This window comes from Sphaerodactylus townsendi, linkage group LG06 (genome assembly GCF_021028975.2).
Source record: "Sphaerodactylus townsendi isolate TG3544 linkage group LG06, MPM_Stown_v2.3, whole genome shotgun sequence".
Taxonomy (NCBI): Eukaryota; Metazoa; Chordata; class Lepidosauria; order Squamata; family Sphaerodactylidae; genus Sphaerodactylus; species Sphaerodactylus townsendi.
The window spans coordinates 66,273,758-66,290,260 of record NC_059430.1 but is presented as its reverse complement, the minus strand read 5'-3'; the positions used below and the strand labels follow the sequence as shown (position 1 = coordinate 66,290,260).

At 47.2% G+C, this 16,503-nt stretch overlaps 1 protein-coding gene across 2 annotated transcripts in view; it reads right to left on the bottom strand.

The window, feature by feature from the left end:
* Positions 1–15,383, bottom strand: part of GXYLT1 (glucoside xylosyltransferase 1) — a 35,436-nt gene extending 20,053 nt beyond the window's left edge. Inside the window, exon 1 of one of the 2 annotated variants that reach the window (XM_048500742.1) lies at positions 15,014–15,383. In XM_048500742.1, the coding sequence (XP_048356699.1) occupies positions 15,014–15,231 (218 nt within the window). In that variant the 5' untranslated portion in view covers positions 15,232–15,383. The remainder of the gene's footprint in view (positions 1–15,013) is intronic. The other variant, XM_048500743.1, reaches the window with a different exon arrangement.
* Positions 15,384–16,503: the final 1,120 nt, after the last annotated feature.

Below are 16,503 nucleotides of genomic sequence, written 5' to 3'. Positions count from 1 at the left end.
GATTGCTCATAGAAAAATTAAGTCACTAATTAATCATTAGTGCTTGAAGGTAGCGTGTAACTTTAGTTTATTATATACCAGGGCAACTGTACCCAAACAATAATCCTACACAACTAACAGTGCAAGCCTGAGCAGAATTGCACCCTTCTAATACTCACAGACTAAGAAGGGTGTAACTCTAATCAAGATTTTTACAGTGTTATCCTAAACACAGTGCCTAACTCTACCAAAACATGACTTAATTACTGGCTCACAGTGGCATTTCTTAAACATATCAGATTATTTCTTGGCTATAAAATAGCAACTTAAAAATATTAATTTTTTTCTAAAAATCAGATATTTAAAAACTTTCTCAAAGTCCAAATACCCATAAAGGAATGCTAGTCTGAACAGCTTTTGTGTACACATGCACTAACCCTTCACCTTCAGCAGCTGCCCATACCCCATCATTCCATGTTGTAGCTTTTTCTTTGTGGAATGGCAGGTCTAAGGAGGTCAGGAAGGCTCCCATTACTATTCCATAGCATGTTTAAAATGCAATTGTTCAGGACAGCATTTTTATTAAGAAAACAGGGCTGTAGTAAAATGAAATTTTTCTGGAAGAGTCTATTACAAAGAGTTTGTGGCACTTTTTACTATATGTATTATCTTGTTCTTGCTGTATTGTCTTCTAATTTTTGGAATTGAGTTTTTGCATTTCTTTTACATTATGTCATGCTGTTCCTACTGCATCAAGTCTTCAGTGAGAAAGATGGACTATAAAATGAATAACTATCTTCCTAGAATGGCCTTCTTCTCTATGAGAACCACAAAGAGGTCTAGTTAGGAATTTCATCTATAATTTGCTAATGAGCTCCTACATTGCACATTTCCCCAATATAAATACTGAATATATTTTAACACCCAGTCATTTTTAAATAACTGCAGGGAGTTCAAAAACACAGTAATTTATAGCATTTAAAATATGCTTACTTAATCTGCAGTACTTAATCTGAAATGGAAAGCCATGTAATGAAGAAAGAGCAGGTGCTCAGCAATTCTAAACTGACAGAAAACTGGTCATCTGTCAGTTCTAGGCAGCCATTTCTCATGAAATGATAGATCCCCTGAAATTAACTTCAGTTATTTACATGTCCATTTTTTTGCTTTGCTTTTTTGCTTTGGCCAAGCCTTTCACTGTTTTGTGCTTTCACCGCAACTCTCCTTGTTCTCCGGTTATTTACACATCACCATGGTTTAACAGGAATACATACTTTAACAACAGATACAAAATGCCACTAAAATAACATTGAAAGTGAGAAGATGCTACTTGGATAAGATTTCAGCTCAATTTCACGCAGTTCTATCATTTTAAAGAAACAGTAATACAGCATCAATCAGATGTTAGTTTTACATCAATGGTCGGTAATTTCCAAATGGTAATCTCTACAAGAAACTGTTCCCTGAATTACTGTTCCTCCAAAAATTTAATTAATATAGTATATTACTCCACACTGAAAGGCATTCATCAAATTAAGATGTATGTCCAATCAGCCAATTAGTGAATATTAAACTGAAACTTCTTTACACAGAAATAGCCACTGTAACAATTGCACTGAAGTTAAGGCACTGTAGGGGTGAGCCCGCGAACCCGGCAGAACCGTAGGAGCGCCAGGCATGCCGGTGCCGGCTACAGCCTTCCGGGCGCACACGCTCCCCCAACCCCCGCTCCCCCATGAGTCACGGGTCATGAACTGCCTGACTCGCGGTCACCAGGTGTCCCATACAAAAGGACAAAAGGGCTCCTGCCCTCAGGTGAAGATTAGACTCAGACACGGATGCTTCCTCCTCCGCATCGCAGCCCTGAAGCGATATCATGCATCACATGATGATCTCCCCACTCTCCCGACCTCCCGACCTTCGTACACCTGCCCGACCCCGCTGACCGCCCGTTGAACCCTAATAAAGGTGTGTGGAGGGGCCTGGCGAAGACGGCAGAGTTGCTTAGATCCAATGGGATCCCGTGACTTCCTGCTTTGCTGGCTCTCTCCCACCAGATGAAATCTCCGCCGTGTCGCCTCTTCCCTGGGACCTGCGTGGAATGCGACTGGCTAAGCTGGTGCCGAAACCCAGAATCCTCAAACTCCTCCTCACTGGACTTTACCGTGCAAAGCTTGGGGAAAGGGCTTCCGGTACCGATGCGTCCGGTCATTGGATCGGGCGATCCAGGGACTCCACCCCTCGCACGTAATTTCATCCGGCTGGACCGCGGCGCATCCAGGGATCTGCATGCTCGGACACCTTCGCCTGATCGAACCACCGGTGAAAGCATGGGCGCTTGTAAAAAGCCTGACGTTTTACGGGCACGATGGCAGTTTAACTGAAAGCGCTAGCTAAACGCTGCAGGAGTCTCCGAAGAGAGGGGAGCTGGCGCCAATTGGTTGAGGAGATTGATGAGGTACGTCCATGGTACCCAGAAAGGGGACATTCAATCTTAAGGATTGAAACATCGGGCGGTACTCTGCACAGGCCTCAGAGCCCGATATTAGCTGCTACTGGCGCTGGGTTACCGACGCGGTTATGTCATGCCATCAGCCTGCAGGCAGGTCCATGGTGTTCCTTACCATGGATCTCCCTCCTTTGATCTTTCACCTTCAATTTCAAGCCCGGAATTTTCTATCCACTAAACAGGACGCTTCGTCTCACTTCTCCGCTTTCACTTGCTTCCTCCTCTCATTCAACTTCCCGCCAGGTTTCGCTGCCAGGTCAGCCTTCCTCCTCCTCTTGCTCCAGCCTTCGCCTCCGCTTTCCCCCCCCTCCCCTGCTTCTGAAGCCACCGCGACCTCCTCGGGCCACAATGCCACGAATGCTGAAGCGAGTTCAGAACTCTAGCAGAGCCGTAGATACTCCACGATCTGGTGAGGAAGGAAACCCTGACGGAAGACGATGCCGACCTCCTGCTCGCCTGCCCAGCCCACTACACTGACCACGTGGGGAGGACGGCGCCGATCCAACTGGTCGTTGAGTATCAGCCCCATAGGCTATAATCGCTTCCCTACTGAGCTCCGCGAAGGCGATATCGGACGATGGGATCACCAGCCCCTATCACAGAGAGGCATGCTGGAAGCCGCCATCGCTGAATCACATAATGGTTCTGACCGTTCACTTCGCCACGCTCTTGAACCCCGCGCAATTTTGCTGGTTTGGGAAGCGGAACACCGCCAACAATGCATAGCAAGCGAGAGGAGCAGCCTCTGGGCGGCGCTCTGGCGGGTCAGCCGCCAGCCTTATGGCTGCAAAGCGTTTCCGCCCTTCCGAATGGCGCAGATCGCCCCGCCGGATATATAAGGCCACCTCTGCCGCCTTCGACTGCTCTCAAGGCGCTTTGCAGAGCGCTCCACTGCCGACAATGCCAACCCAGAGCTTTTCCAACGCTCGGGCCAGAAGCCCCAGGAGCCCACTGCGGCTGACCCCCCAACAGGCTCCAGGGGAGGCCCTGCAGAGGCAAAATTCGACAACGACGCAGCCCAACACGCGTGCTCTTGCTAAGCCTGCGCCTCACAGCAGAACGCCACGCTTGGAGTGCGCGAGAGGCTATCATCACGGGCTTAGGGAAAAGAACCCCTCGAAGCTGGGTCGACATGCTTACAAGGCTTGCCAGGATATCGGATTCCCACCATCAGGCCAGCCTCCTAGCCACAGCACTCTCCACCACCCGGGGCAGCCCCAAGACAGTGCTCTAACTTCATGGCGAAGCTGGGACACTCCTGAGGGATTGTAGGTTAAGCCCAGTGGGGGGGGCTTACAACCGACGGAGGGGTTCTCCTCCCCTGGGAGACGGCAAGGCCCCCAGGGAAGCCCCCAGACCAAATGCCCCTCAATGCCGGGAGGGTTTCCACTGAGAAGCCCGAGTGCCCGCCGGGAAACTCTTACCCGCCCCTCCCCAGCCCAGAACCAAGGAGAGGAGAATACCAAATCGTGCCCCCGGTGAACCAAGGCCCCAACTCCAAGCCACCCTCCCTCCCAGCTGTATCTCCTCTCCTGCACCCAGCCTCTTTCCCTCAAGCCTCCCACGAGATCGCGATTTGTTGTTCCAACCCAGTACATGATCCCCATCCCCCAGAGGCTGTTAACCAAGGGTTGATTCTGCCCAAAAGCCTCCCGGGCCATGAGCAGGGACTGTTTTGTCGCTCCGGGAGTCATTGACTCTACACACCAGCAAGAGCTGCTCACATTCAGGTTGTGGACAAACATCCCGCAGGAGTTGCCCAGGGGAACCAGCTGTGCACAGCTGATCCTCACTGCTCCCACATGATGCCTGCGCCCGATTCAATAAAGGCCACGCAGGCCCAGATCGCCATCAGGGCACAGCCGGTGCACCACTGCGGGCGGGCGTGCCAGGACGCCGACCGGCAGCTCCCACTGCATACCTGGAGCTCTCACTTTGTGAGGGGTGTCCATTCAGGGGACTTTGTGGACACTGGCTCTACTGCAACCATCATCAGGAGCAGCCGAGTGGTCTGATCAGTGGCTCAATTCGAGGCTTGCTCCAGCATTTGACAGGGTGGGGAAGCAGACAGCCAGACGAGCACACCAGCCAGCTCACAGTCTGCAGTCCAGGGCTGGAGCTTCGGCAGCTCACGGTCCCACTTGCATTGTTTTGGATATACATTTTAACTTATGGGGAAGGGATCTCATGAGTCAAGTAAAGACGACTCTAGTCTGGAATGGATAAATCCACTCCTGCCACAGCTCTGACTGTGTTTTCCACTACCTCTACCCTAGAGCTCCCCGGCAACGGGAGCACCCTCTTTCTCTCACTTTGTTCTATTTTTCTAACCAGCAAAGGCGGGAGGGCCAATTGGCTGACTGGCCCTCCCTGGGTCATAACCTGGGCCCGGCCCTGTTTGTGCACCGCCAGTGTGACAGGCCCCAAGTTAAGTGGGAGGCTACCGCCATCTGCACCTACTACAACACGCACGCTTAGGTTGTGGTCAAGCCTGATGCTTACGCGTCTTATCCAGCGCTTGGCAACTCTATCAATATCATGTTAACAGTGCCAGGCGCTTAATTTAAACCGGCCTCTTTCTTTAAGGAGTGGTTTCCGGGCGGGCTGCATTTCCCTCAAGATACTCAAATTACGGTCCAAAATTTGAAGGCGCCATGTTCAAGTTCTCGAATTTTGCGATCACGGTGGCATATGTTTGCCCCAGGGTGGAACCTCCTCGATCCTTTGTCCCAAAGACCAACTCCCCAAATGTGCTGACATTGTTCGGTAACTTTGACACATCCCCTCTGCTTTAAATGCGCTCCAAAGTCCTTTGTTCTACAACAAATTAGATATGCATACCCACAATCCTCTCTTGACGGGTCCATCAGCTGGCCCCTTTAGCACAGTGGCTCGGACCATCACTCCGACACATCCTGATGGCGTCTTTGAAGCCAACTACCCATAGGAGTTGTCTGCCCTTCGTACCCCCTGTCCCATGTCCAAACAAACTAAAGAACGGGAGTAGGTGGGGCCTCCATGCGCCGCCTCCGCCCTCGCGACCGGTGCAAGCAGGGTGAATTGAACGAATTGAACACCACCTGCTCGGACCCCACTCCCACCTGGAGCCAAGACCAAGCTTGGCAGGGCCCGCCCTCAGCAACCTTCCCGTGCTGGGGGGTATGCTTCAATCCTCTCTCCCTACAGGTCCCCAGCGGATTCCAGTCTGGCCATGTCCAGCCAACCCATGGAATGGCACCAGAAGGGAAACCAACCTCGATCCCAGAGATGGAGCGGATCTCCCTGGAAGATCCGGGTCAGCTGCCCTCGGACGTGGGAATTTCACTGCCAGCCAGAACGGCTTGAGGGACTCCAGATGATGACTTTGGGAGATCGCCAGAGGCACCGACCGCCAGGCTTCGAGAGCTGCTGCGGCAGCAAGGCTGCCCCGACACACCGAGGGTCTCGCTTTCCAAGCATCTTTGCTATCATCACCACAAACTCATGCGCAGTCACCATCATCTGCCTGCTCTGCTGTTCTTGCCGTGACGCCAGGGTCACCCCCCCTTTGAGATCAACCAAGTCAACATCTGGGAGCTGGCTCACAAGCTGCGCTGCCAATGTCTCATCCTTCTGCCTCAGCCAGCATCTTGGAGTGGGAAGTTTGCTAGCTCCTGCCAGCTCCCTGTCTGCAAAGCCCTGGAGGATTTCCTGGAAGAGTCCGGCCTGAGCCCTTTCAAGAGAACGCCGTCTATCCGGTAATCTATGATTTACTGGGGGCCCCATTGTCCAAACCCTTCCGGCTGGCGCTCTCTCATCACCCAAACGGCTGCGCCAACCACGAAGTCTGGAACACTTGCGCTCGCATTGCCTAACGTAACGTATGGAGAGAAATCGGCCATTCGAAAGTCACCAGTCAAATGTTCGGCCAATTGAATCAGACTGCGATGTTGAGGACATTCCCCTGGTATATATGGGGAAATATCCTCACTCCCTAAAGGCTGATTCTCCTGGACTTGTGGGGAGAGAACCTTCAACTACATTCCCTTTCGCCGCCTTTCTGTCGAACTCTCTGCTGCCTTAGTCAGCTCTTACCATCGCTCCTGCCTCAGGCTCCACCCCGGAGCCCAAACAACGCTGCCGCCCGCTCTGCTCTTTCCCTGCGACTTTCCTTGCCGGAAGGCGACGCATGGTCGCTCTTCCGAAGCCGAAGTATGTTTCCCTTATGGCCTTCCCTCGGTGGGGAGTCCCCGACTCACCACCTATAACGCTAAGACTATTGGCCGGGCTGGCCTGTGCCTCCCGCGTAAGTCCATTAATTCCCACCTCCACTGCTCTGCGTGCTCTGGCCTCCGAGCAACAAGAACTCGGGCTGCTGCAATCTTGGTAGATAATCATACAGCTATTGATTGGCTTTGTTATTACTGCATCACCAAGCTTGCGCAGAATGCACATAATATGTGTTGTTTTAATCTCTCTGATAATTCCCATTTGATTCATATGAAAGTTCGTGAGTTACAAGATGCTATGTATCTAATCCTGAAAATGATATGTTGTCTTCACTGGTGGTCAGCCCTTTGGAGCTGGCTGCCGTGGATGGTTAGAAAAGCACCATTGTGCAATTTCTTCATTGGTCTACGATTGTATGCCTTGTTGTTGGATCTCGCCTTGTTCAGTGTGTATCTGCTTTTGCCTGCTGTAACATTTGTAAGAAAACCTTCTTTGACTTCTATGCTCGCGTAATCCACAGGTCCTCATGCTGCACCAAACAACTCAGCCAGCTTGGAGCAAGTCCCTGGGGAGAAAAGCATCCCCTAAATTGCCCCAACTACCCGGCTTCCTTCCCCTAAAAATATAAGAAACGGGGAGATGTAGGGGAGTGAGCCCGCTGAACCTGGTAAACCCAGCGAAATTTCAGGCATGCCGGGTAGTGCGACTCGGGTTAATGCCTTCCTCCGGGCGACACCGCTTCCCCAACCCCCCCCCCCCCCCCCATGAGTCACGGGTCATGACCTGCCTGACTCAGCGGTCACCAGGTGTCCCATACAAAAGGACAAAAGGGCTCCTGCCCTCAGGTGAAGATTAGACTCAGACACGGATGCTTCCTCCCGCACGTAGCAGCCCGATGAGATCATGCATCACATGATGATCTCCCGCTCTCCCGACCTCCCGTTCTCCCGCCTGCCCAACTCCTCTACACGCCCATTGAAACCCTAATAAAGCAGGTGTGAGGCGGCGAAATGACGCGGTAGAGTTGCCAGGATCACGGGATCCCGCACTTCCTGCTTGCTGGCTCTCTCCACCAGATGAAATCTCCGCGTGTCGTCTCTTCCCTGGGACCTCGTGGGTACGACTACAGGCACCACACATACACTTGGGCCAAAGCGGGGTATCCTTTCCAGTCTTGTATGTTTCCATGCCTAGGGAGAAGTGCATGAAATTATATTTCATTGGTGAGGGAGGGTCATCGACTTCTCTATTTAGAACTGAATCTTCATCCCTTTTAATTTAACGTTTGAGCAAGTCAATACAAAGCTAACTGAAAACAGATATCTGAGGTGGTAGAAATGTGGTTTCTGCACAGCAAATGATTGAGTCAGAATAATCTTAGGCAAGTTTCCTATGTTCATTATAATGCTTCTGCAACAGTTTGATTCCTTATAGAGAAAAGAACTGGAGCAGTTATAATATTGCATCACAACTTTCATATATTACTAAAAGGCAACTAAGATTTGTACAGACATGACCAGATATTTTAGAAAATTAAATCTCAATCCTTACCTTATTTATAAATATTTAAATGAAAAATAAATACATTACACTGGAGTGATTTACTTTCTAACCTATAATGTCAAAATAACAAGCGACAGAATCAACGGTGTAGATCAAAAGTTTTGGAAAGAACTGATCCTTCAAATACTATAAAGTTGCTCAGTTTTTTAATTTCTAACAAAACCCATATTTTAGCTATGAAGCAGAATTTAATTCCCTGTTTTGCATCATGCATCAATTAATACTATATTTTGACCTTTTTATTTAAAAAAGGACTAGAAAAGTTGGAGCAACATATTGATAAGAACTTGATGATAAACTGAAAAGTCCCTTGTTCAGATTTATCACAGGCAGTTTCCACATGACAAGGAGCCTCCGTTTTGCTGTGATCACTGCTACAAATACAGAGGTATGTGCATTAGAAATAAAATGTCCACATGTGAGTTTCTGCGCACATTCCTCTATCAGCTACCATTTCCCCTGCATTTTTAGCTGCCACACCTCCAAAGCGCTTTAAATATTAAACTGGTAATTGCTAGAGTGTTACAGTACTCAGGTTTTTTAAAAAATAAAACCTTTCCGTGACTGGCTCAGTGTGGAAAATGGTGACTGAAAGACACTGGCAATAGGAAAATGGCACTAATGTGGACAGGGATTCCCATGAAAAATGTCTACTTTTCTGTCCCAATAGTATAATATAATGGACTGCAGCAAAGTTTGGAAAACAGCATACTCAAGTTGGGAAAAGGATTACTAGATCATGACACTGGCTGAATGCCCCCACCTCCCCGTCCCAAAAGGTGCTACAGTTTGGAAGATTAAAAGGAAAAAAGTCTCTATATGGAAGCAGCCTCAGGTATAACCTAGGCCAGTGGTGGCGAACCAATGGCATGGGTGCCAGAGGTGGCACTCAGAGCCCTCTCTAAGCAGATGCTACGTGCTATTGCAGAGTTTTTCATGTGGGGAGGTTAGCTTCTGAGCAAACCTTCCTAGAGCTTAGAAGTGTAATTCACCTGCAGTTCAAAGTGTTGCTACGGAGTTGCTTCAAAGCAAAGCCACTGACTACCACCAAGCTTACTCCCAAGTAACGCGTGCCTTGGAGCCAACCGTTTTTCCTAAACTAAAATCTCAGTATTCAGGTTAAATTGCCGAGTTGGCACTTTGCAATAAATAAGTGGGTTTTGGGTTGCAGTTTGGGCACTCGGTCTTGAAAAGGTTCGCCATCACTGACCTAGGCCAATGCACATATAGTTCTGCTGGTCCTTTAACCATTAAACAATAACATATTGGAAACAGGTTATGGGATCATATGCTCCCTCCAAATCTTTTCTCTTCTTATAAGTCCTTTCTTTGCCTGTCCTGAATCTACTGCCAATCAATTTTTTGGATAGTCCTGATCTAGTATTATGAGAAGTTACTCTATCCACTTTCTTCACACCAAGCAGATTTTATAAACCACTATTATATTCTTCTTCAGCTGCTTTTTTCTTTTAAACCACAGACGTGAAAACGATCCTTTCCTTCCATGCACACACACACCCCTCTTACAACTATTAGCATTTGTCACAATAACTAGAAACTGAAACCAAGAGCTCCACCCAGTAGAACCAAACTAAATCACAGATAGTGGGGGAGGAGCAGTCTTGGTTGATTATTATGAGACATTTAAGAATGTTAGGTAGAGTCACAGTGTATACTTCTTTATCATTGCTTTAACTTCCTCTATATTGCCTATCCACAAAATAGAATTATTCTCGTCTATTTCTTTTCTAATTTGTTTTCACTTAGGATTTTTTATTTTTGTCAGGTACATTATGTTTGCCCTGATCTGGGTAGCCCAGGCTAGCCTGATCTCGACAGATCTCAAAAGCTAAGCCAGGTCAGTCCTGGTGGGTATTTGGATAGGAGACCTCAAAGGAATACCAGGGTTGTGGCATAGAGGCAGAAAATGGCAACACCTCTGAATGTGAACATTTCTTGCCTTGAAAACCCCATCATGGGTCATCATATGTCAGACAGACTTGACAGCAAACAAGGCAACATTATTTAATGCACAAGAAAAATATGCCATTTTACTCACACTTGCATGTGTGCAAACTAATCCACATCCTATCCTTCAATTTGCTTAACTGTCATCTTGCATGTCTCCTTTGAACCAAATTGGTGTGCATACCCCTTGTTTGTTCATTTGAGCCCTCTTTGCTTGCTGCTCTCTTCTGCTATGGAGAACAATTTGTTGGGAACAGGCCCAGGGAAATTGATGCGTGAGGAGCTTCATTTCTGCAGGGGTTTTCATGCAGTGTAATGGAAGAGATCACTCTGTGTGAGTAACATTCTATTTGTTGTTCTGTGAATTGCTGTCACACATGACTCTAGATGCTCGTGCATATATAAAGGAAGTAAGGATTAATAGTTCTGTAGGTACTGTTTTATTACTAACTTCTGTTCTGACATATCATTTGCTATTACAATGCAATCCTGCACAGGTTAAAAACAGAATCCTAATCCAGCATAGTTCATGGAATACTGATTTGAATTGTTCTCTTCTATAGTTTCACACCCAAATGGGCTTCCTAAGGGATTATGGGGAGAATAAGAGTCAACCAGTTTGCTTTCCATAAACCCAACAGAGAAGGACAGTACTTTTCACTGCTGAGTGGAAACTCAAGATCACACTAATCTGTGCCCTACAAGAGCCATCAATCAATGACCAGCTCATTCCTAAAGACAAAGGCCCGCTTCCGCGACGGGCTGTAATCCACGGCCTGGAAGCGTAAAAACGACGCCTCAGGTTGCCAGCCCAGGCACTATTACGCACAGAAGCGGCTAAGCTGCAGCATGGCAGCAGCGCCCGACTAATATCGACTCCCCCTTCCCCAGAGGCGTCAGGTTAGCTTAAAAAACTAACCTCCTTTAAAGGGTTATGGGCAAACACCTTTAAAGGAGTTGTTTTTGAAAGCATCATGAAGCGTGTTCCCTGCGCCAGTCTGGAAACAGCACCGCTGGGAACATGACGCTGTTTTCCGTCTCAGGTTCACGATGTCCCGGTGCCGTCGGCCTGCTGGCCGTCAGAGAGACGCTTTCAACTGTCCTCCGACCCCTGGAGGTGGGAGGGCAGCGATGAAGCGGGGCTGGCTTTCGACGGTGCCAGCAGGCCGGCGACGGGACACGTGTGAGTGGGACGGCGAAGGGGAAGAAGGTGGCTCGCGTCGCAGGAGCCAGCCTGCCGTCTGCTGGCCTCTCTGGAGGCCGCCCGCATGCTTGCATGCGAACGGCCTCCGCCTCCACGCCGGCGAGAATTCTGCCGGCGTGGAGGTGCCTCCACAGCCGTGCGGAAACAGCCAAAGACAGAGAGCCAGTGCAAGTTATCCATACCACCCAGTTACTGGTACCTTACAGTCAAGGGTACAAACATCTCCTTGTGTTGTATAGGATGAACACTGTACATATGAGTTACTTTTTCATACATACAAACAAAATTGGGTAAGTCATACAACTGCTACTACCCTAACATCAGTCTGAGAACAGAGGACTGAAACAAAAAAAAAGTTTCAGACATTTTAAGTTTGAAGAAAAGAGCTGTTCTTCATGAAGGAAAACCCATTTTTTAAAATAACGGGACTGCTTCCTTCCGATTACAACCAATTGCCTGCTATACTGACAGGTTGTCTAAATCTAGAATAGCAGCCTTGTTCCAATTAAATGATAAGCCCATGATGACAGAGTAGACTATTTCCACAGGTTCACAGAAACGGCAGAGCTACCTGAAAAGATAACACAAATAAACATTTTCCTCCAGAAGTACTCCAGGCTGTTTCTATCAGAAAAGGAAATTACTAAAAAGGTAGGATATGGAACAATAGAAATTTCATCCAACAGTTCAAAAGGCACCATGAGAGTCACTGATAGTTTCAAAGCTCTCCTTTCCCCTCAGGGATACCAGGCTGCTGGCTAACAAGGGATGGATGTGATATCACATGATGGATGCATCAATGCCATTTCCAGGTGTAACATTCTGGAAACTGTATGGTTTCCAGAGTGTTGACTGAAATGTTAACATTTTGCCCATGTTTTTGCTCACCTATGACAACACATCATGAGACATCACGTTCCCTCCACTGTTCTCCCAAGATCAGGAGTGTTGACCCAGCCAGTGGGAGAATGCCTGCCTTCACTTGTGGCTTCTGAAAGACATGATGCTTTGAACAACCTTAATAACCATAAATAGTCCGAGGAAACGTACCCTGAATTCACATGCATTAATTGCTATTCTCCTTCACCTCCCAACACTGAAAACTCTGCTACTTTTTTCTTTTCCATTTAAGATGTAAACTGCTTGTCCCTTCCAGCAACTCCACAAGGTCAGGAAAGCAAAGAGACCATGTCAAGAAAAAGAACAGAAGAGGGGAAATATCCTGTTCTGCTGCTGCCTTTTGATCCCCCTCCCTTTTTTCCCCATGGGTCTGCATTTGCACATAAAGGAGGGAGTTAGAGTGCCACTGAGCTCAACCAAACCTTCTCTAAAGTCTGAGTTGCAAAATTATCCTGATTTTACCCAAGTTTCTTTTCCTTTAACAAGACTTCAAAAGGTCAAAAGCAAGGGATGGTTTATAGTTCCTAATTAGAACATGTCCACAAGAATCTGCAGAACTTTTTCCTTGTAAGAAACTTGCAGGATCACAGCCTTTTTCAGCCAACAGTTCCCCATCATATTTACAGAATATCCAACAGTAATTTTAAAAACTTAAATGTTAGATCCTCTTCATAATTATCTGGAGAGGGATATGATGGGATGCAAATGTTGTTGTTTAGTTATCTCTTTTAAGGATGATGTTTTGGCTTCTATGAAGGTACAGTTGAAGGTAGTATTGCAGTGGTGGCCTCTCTGTGGAGCATCAGCGCCAAGAAACAGAGTCTCGCCCAATAATAATAATATCTAGGAAACTGGACGGTGCGATGGGCTCAATTATTTATTTATTTATTTATTTATTTATTTATTTATTATTTTAGATTTATAGACCTAGTTTTGGGGAAGCAGTGTAGGTAATTTTCATGCGAAGAACTAAAGCACAATCCTTTACCTGGGATTAAGCTCGGTTGCTGGCAATGGGGCTTGCTTCTGAGTACACCCTCCTAGGGTCGTGATTCACCCGTTGGAAGAGTTGCACGGTTGCTTCAAAGCAAAGCTACTGACTACCACCAAGCTTACTTCCGAATAACGCACACCTCGGAGCTAACTGTTTTTTCTAAACTAAAACCTCAGTATTCAGGTTAAATTGCCGTGTTGGCACTTTGCGATAAATAAGTGGGTTTTGGGTTGCAATTTGGGCACTCGGTCTCAAAAAGGTTCGCTATCACTGTTCTAGATGGAGACAATGGAGAGAGAGAATTATTATTCCATTCCTACAGTACTACAACTCTAGAGTATCCAATGAATTTGATGGTCAGTAGGTTCAGGACAGGCAAACACACACACACACACACACAAGTGGAACTCACCACTCCAAGTAGCAACAGCCACTAGTTTAGCTGGTTTTAAAAGAGATTAGACTAACAAATGGAAAACATGTACATCAATGTCTATTGGTCACAATGAGGAAATGGTACCTCCATGTTCAAAGGTAGTAAAACATAGCACTGCTGAAGGGTTAAGATATTCTGCTCTTGTGTAGGTCTCTGTAACCTAATTGTAGGTATTCTGGGAGCACCTAGCTGGCTACTATAAGAAATAGCATCCTGGTTTAGATATTCTGATCAAGCATAATTATCATTATCTAGCAAAGTGTCCTTTCTAAATCGGTTTCATTCTAGGACCAAAGTTCCCCGCCTATCTAGATATAGTAGCATTGATCGATAGCATAATAACTTTTAAGAGAAGCGTACTACAATGTGCTGTACATACTGCACTTGTTTTAAGATTACATTAGATGCCTGTTTACAAATTAAGTTCAAGTGCTGGTTCTCATCATTAAAGTCTGGAACCTATGTATCTAAAGAATTCATTCCTCCAACATAAACCAGTGCTGCAACTTTGGGTCTTGCCATTGTCTTCTCTCTGGTCCCTAATGTAATCTGATTAGAACTGGCCTGAATCTGACTAGTCACTCCTGTCATTTTTAGAAAATGGGAGATGAACAGAATCATTTACAAGGTCTTGTGATCCAACCTAGGTTGAACAGCACTCACTGATTCCCTTCCTTAAATGGATATGTGGCCCTGCACTTAGCCAGTGATACTACTGTGGGTCCGCCCCCCCCCCCATATTATTATTCACCTTGGATTCTAAACTGACCTAAAATGTTCTCACTAAGGGAAAGAGGCAGGAAGGACCATAGAGGTGAAAGATAGTTTCACAGAGTGGCTCCCACAGCAAATCACAAGCCACTCTTTCCAGCGTCAGAGTGCCCTATAAACTTCAGTTAGTCTTTAGGTAAAACTGGCCCTTCTAAATAAAACACCCTGTAAGTTTCAAGACTCAGTACAAGTTGTTCTTTCAAAAGAGAAGAAAGAGGGAAAGCAGAAAGCCAGGTTTCTCCACACTTTTTCAAATATTATTTACAAGCAAATTGGAAAACGGCAGAATCCGTTTTAGTCACTGCTCAGAAGTTTGGTAGGGGAAATATAAGTTGCTGCCTTATTATAGGCAGCCTCGGAAAATACAGTATTTCGCTTCGCTCTTACAACGAAGGGAAAGTGACCCTCCTGCAGCGCCTACACGAGCACAATGCAAGCTCGCCTGCCTCTGCGAGGCGACCACAAGGCCTTCATGCATACCTTTCCGACGGCAACAGCAGGCGCCGGTCTCTGCGGCCTGCGCTTCCCGCCACTGCCCTCCAGCCACCGCCATCACTCAGCTGCCTCCGGACGGGAAAAGCGGGGTCTCCTCGTCGCCGCGGCGCCTCCTGCTCCAGCGACAGTTGCCTGAAGGCGTAAAGCAACGAGCACAAGCCGCAGCCGAGGCAAAGCAGTGCCACCCGCACTAGGCGCCGCATTCTCCCGTGGCCCCGGCAGCAGCAGCAGGCTGCAGCCGGGGCCCAAACGGGAGTGGGAATGCCGGCGGGGGCCGCAGCGCGTGCTCGGGCCCAGCACGGTGACCGAAGCAGGAAGACGCAGCTTTTGCCTCCGCCTCTCAAGTCGTAGTAGAAGAGCCGACCCAGCGAGAGGCGGGCCGGGCTGCTGAGGGAGGCGCCGGGGGCTGGAGCGGGGGGGGGGGGGGCGACCTTTTAGCTACACAAGTTTGAGCAACCGAGGTGGAAACGCGAGACGTTTGTAAGGGACGAAAAAAAAGAAACAGGAATCAAACTAGTGACGTCACCCGGCTTTTTGTGGATTAGAGCGCCCGCCCTGTCATCAAACTTCAGGCAGATTTTTTTTAATTAATCGCAAGGTTCTTGATGCTTATTTCTTGTTGCCAAGTTACCCTTGTCTAATCCATGTGAACCCGTTATTATGGAGCTGGATTCCGCTCGTGTTTACAGTTTACCAGTGGATGGTTTGATGATATATCTTTAAGTATAGTAGATCACTGGGGGCTTATAATAAGAACAGCTGGTCTTCTCATAATAAAAAAAATAGGAGTTCTCTTCAAGTAAAAATAAACAGATTGTAGCCTGACTATACGCGTGCTTATTGGAATAAAACTTTGCCTTGGGTGTGAGAAAGGAGATTATAAATAAACAATCATAAGTGGTTTGTTTTTAAAAAGTTCTAGTAGACAAATACACGTTTGCACTGATCTCCACCCATTTTCATAATCAGGAATGGGGTGAACCCCCACCCGCCCCACAGTGCTTTAATCAATATAGGTACCACCACCAAAAAAAAATGCCCACATCGTAATAATAATAAATAATAACAGTAAATAATAACAGGCTGAAAACAAACTAAGATTGTACTGAAGTTGCTTAAGAGGTAGCTGCTTAGATAAGATCCAATGGTATAGAGACAGGTCAGCACAACGTTTCGTTTTTATAAAATGTTTACTCTTCACCAATTTACCAGAAAAGTTGCAGAGAAGCATACATAGGTCATTTCTGCACAGGAAATGTATAATGAGATGCAGTCATTATAAGGAACCTGTTTTCCTTTTTCCTGTTCACATGCGTGCCATGGAGGCAGCGATTGGATCCCATGCAAACAATCCCAGTTGCTTTCATGCCTTTGTACGGACACACTTCTCTTTTTTTATTTCCTGAAACACATACCTATGCATACAGAATTGAACCCCCACAGCCATACTGATTGTCCTGCAATACAGTTGGCTG